This window comes from Medicago sativa, chromosome 7, assembly GCF_051527215.1.
Source record: "Medicago sativa cultivar Bolivia chromosome 7, Bolivia_mono, whole genome shotgun sequence".
NCBI lineage: Eukaryota > Viridiplantae > Streptophyta > Magnoliopsida > Fabales > Fabaceae > Medicago > Medicago sativa.
Window position 1 is genome coordinate 62860460 of NC_140755.1, and position 2215 is coordinate 62862674.

The 2215-nt window shown below is 32.3% G+C and overlaps 1 protein-coding gene across 1 annotated transcript; it reads right to left on the reverse strand.

Moving 5' to 3' along the window:
• Positions 1–266: 266 nt before the first annotated feature.
• On the reverse strand, positions 267–1668 carry LOC146907514 (F-box/kelch-repeat protein At3g23880-like). Its single transcript, XM_085727375.1, has one exon. It carries the CDS (start codon positions 1579–1581, stop codon positions 331–333), a length of 1251 nt encoding a protein of 416 aa, XP_085583501.1. The 5' UTR covers positions 1582–1668; the 3' UTR covers positions 267–330.
• Between the last annotated feature and the right edge of the window lie 547 nt (positions 1669–2215).

Consider the following 2215-nt stretch of genomic DNA (forward strand, 5'->3'; position numbering starts at 1 on the left):
TATGTATCGATTTGAAAAAACATTATATTCTAATAATATACATAGATAATCGCACAATTGAAAGTTGAATAGGATCAATTAAAAGATTCTTCATATGTATAAAAAATCTTTTGAAGTAAGAGAAATAATCACACAATTGAAACGAGTTTCATGAATTCACATAAATTTAAACATGAAATAACATCAACATTGAATTGCAAATGCATTATATGCTTAAACTATACATAGATGATTGGGTTTTAAACATGGCAATAGGATAAGTCGGTTCATTAAACATATTCATGCATAAATTCATACAAGTATATCAATTAAGTGAAGAAAAACTTACTTTCAACAGATTAAAACCAAGCTTTCGACATAATTGTGGATGGATAACCAAGATATGTTATTGTACATTCTAGTTTTCCTCGATTTGTTAGTTCTTCGGTTGTAGAGAATTGCTTGGTTATTTTGCAATTGGTTGTTTGCCAACACCAAAGTATCACCATTCTCAGATAGATGCAATGGTCTTATTTTGAAAACCGCGCTATGACCAATTTCATGATACAATTGAACATCCCGGTACCTGATTTTAAGGAATTGGGTCCAAGAATTTTCATTTCCAAATTCCATCAATTTCCATATAACAAAATCAGTTTCTTTTAAATCATGATAAACACACAAGGAGTTCATCAACACACAAACATTTCCCCATTTACGTAACCCCTCGTCAGAAGGGAGAAGCATTTGTTTGTATGTCTCTGTAGCTAGATCAAGAGATATAATCAAAAATTTCATAACACCATTATAATCGGTACGAGTGGCCAACCAATTAACAGTGCTATCCAAATATACGCCATCACACAAATTGGATTTATGAACCACTGGAATATCACCCAATGGAAATCTTTGAATTCTTCTCCAAACATTATCACCCAAATTAAAGACCCTCACTTGGCTGCCAGTTGAACTTAAGGACACCACCTTATAAGTCTCGGTTGAACTATCATAACCAAACACAAACGCAGTCAATCTGAAATAACTCATGTTATGATAATAGACATCAGATCCTAATACATTAGATATTTGTCTGGTAGCGGGGTTCCAGAAACGGAACCACACTTTCTTGTTGTTATTACTCTCGTTGATAGAATAACCGAGCAAGCAAATCAATCCATTGCAGGAACCAAGAACCACGCTACAATTCTTATCACTCAATCGGAAGTAAGGATCCTTAGGATGTCTGATCCAATGGTTTTCCAGTAAACGACTAACAGGAAAGTGTACAAAACTATAATGCAGATGATAACCTTGTGTAAGGACTATTGATGAGAAGTATGGGTTTCGTGTAGATCGACTAAGGTGCATTTTTATGAATGGAGGATGAGAGACAAGACTCTTCCATGACTTACTGACGCACTTCATCTTCATAAGCGATTTGACTGGAAGCCACGATAGTATTTCAGTGATAACCTCGTCAGGGAGGATAACTTCTGGCAACGACGACAAATTGGATTGACGGCGACGACGACGCGTCATTGGTGGTGGCTGGAAATTCATCAGAGCAACGACGACTACGCATAAAAGTAAAAAAGAAGTCATTGTGAGAGCAAAATAATAATAATTTTGTACTGAAATGATGTATAGAACACCAGAGAGAAATTGTAGTTTTATTGAATGAGAGAAATTGCAGTTGAGTATTTTGTTGTATCGGTGCATTTAAGACTTGTTTCATTTTATTGTAAAATCATTTTTTATTACAAAATTTATTTCATATTAATATTTTCTTTTTGTGTTTGCTTTTCACCTATTATGAATTTCATGAATCGGTGTATTTAAAAGCATTTAAAAAAGTTTGACCAAGCATCTTTCAACAAAAAAGTTTGACTAAGCATTTATTTCATTTCCTATTTAAATAATTATTCTTTTTGAAAGAATTTCCTATTTAAATAATGAAAATGCTAACTTATGTACTCAAGATAAAGATTTAAAAATAGAATTGAAAAATAAATGTTGCATTGAAAAGATAATTTTTTAAACTTTTAGGATTATGAAAACAAAATTTTCAAAATTAAATTTCTATATTTAGCTTCTTATCTTGTGCCCTTAGGGTACAACACAAGTTAGCAAGACCCTTTAAATAAATAGGTATTGTTAACCGGTGTCCCAAGTGCATTGGTTAAAGAATCTATTAATAAAAATTATGTCTTGAAAATGCAAGTTTTTTTTTCGTACA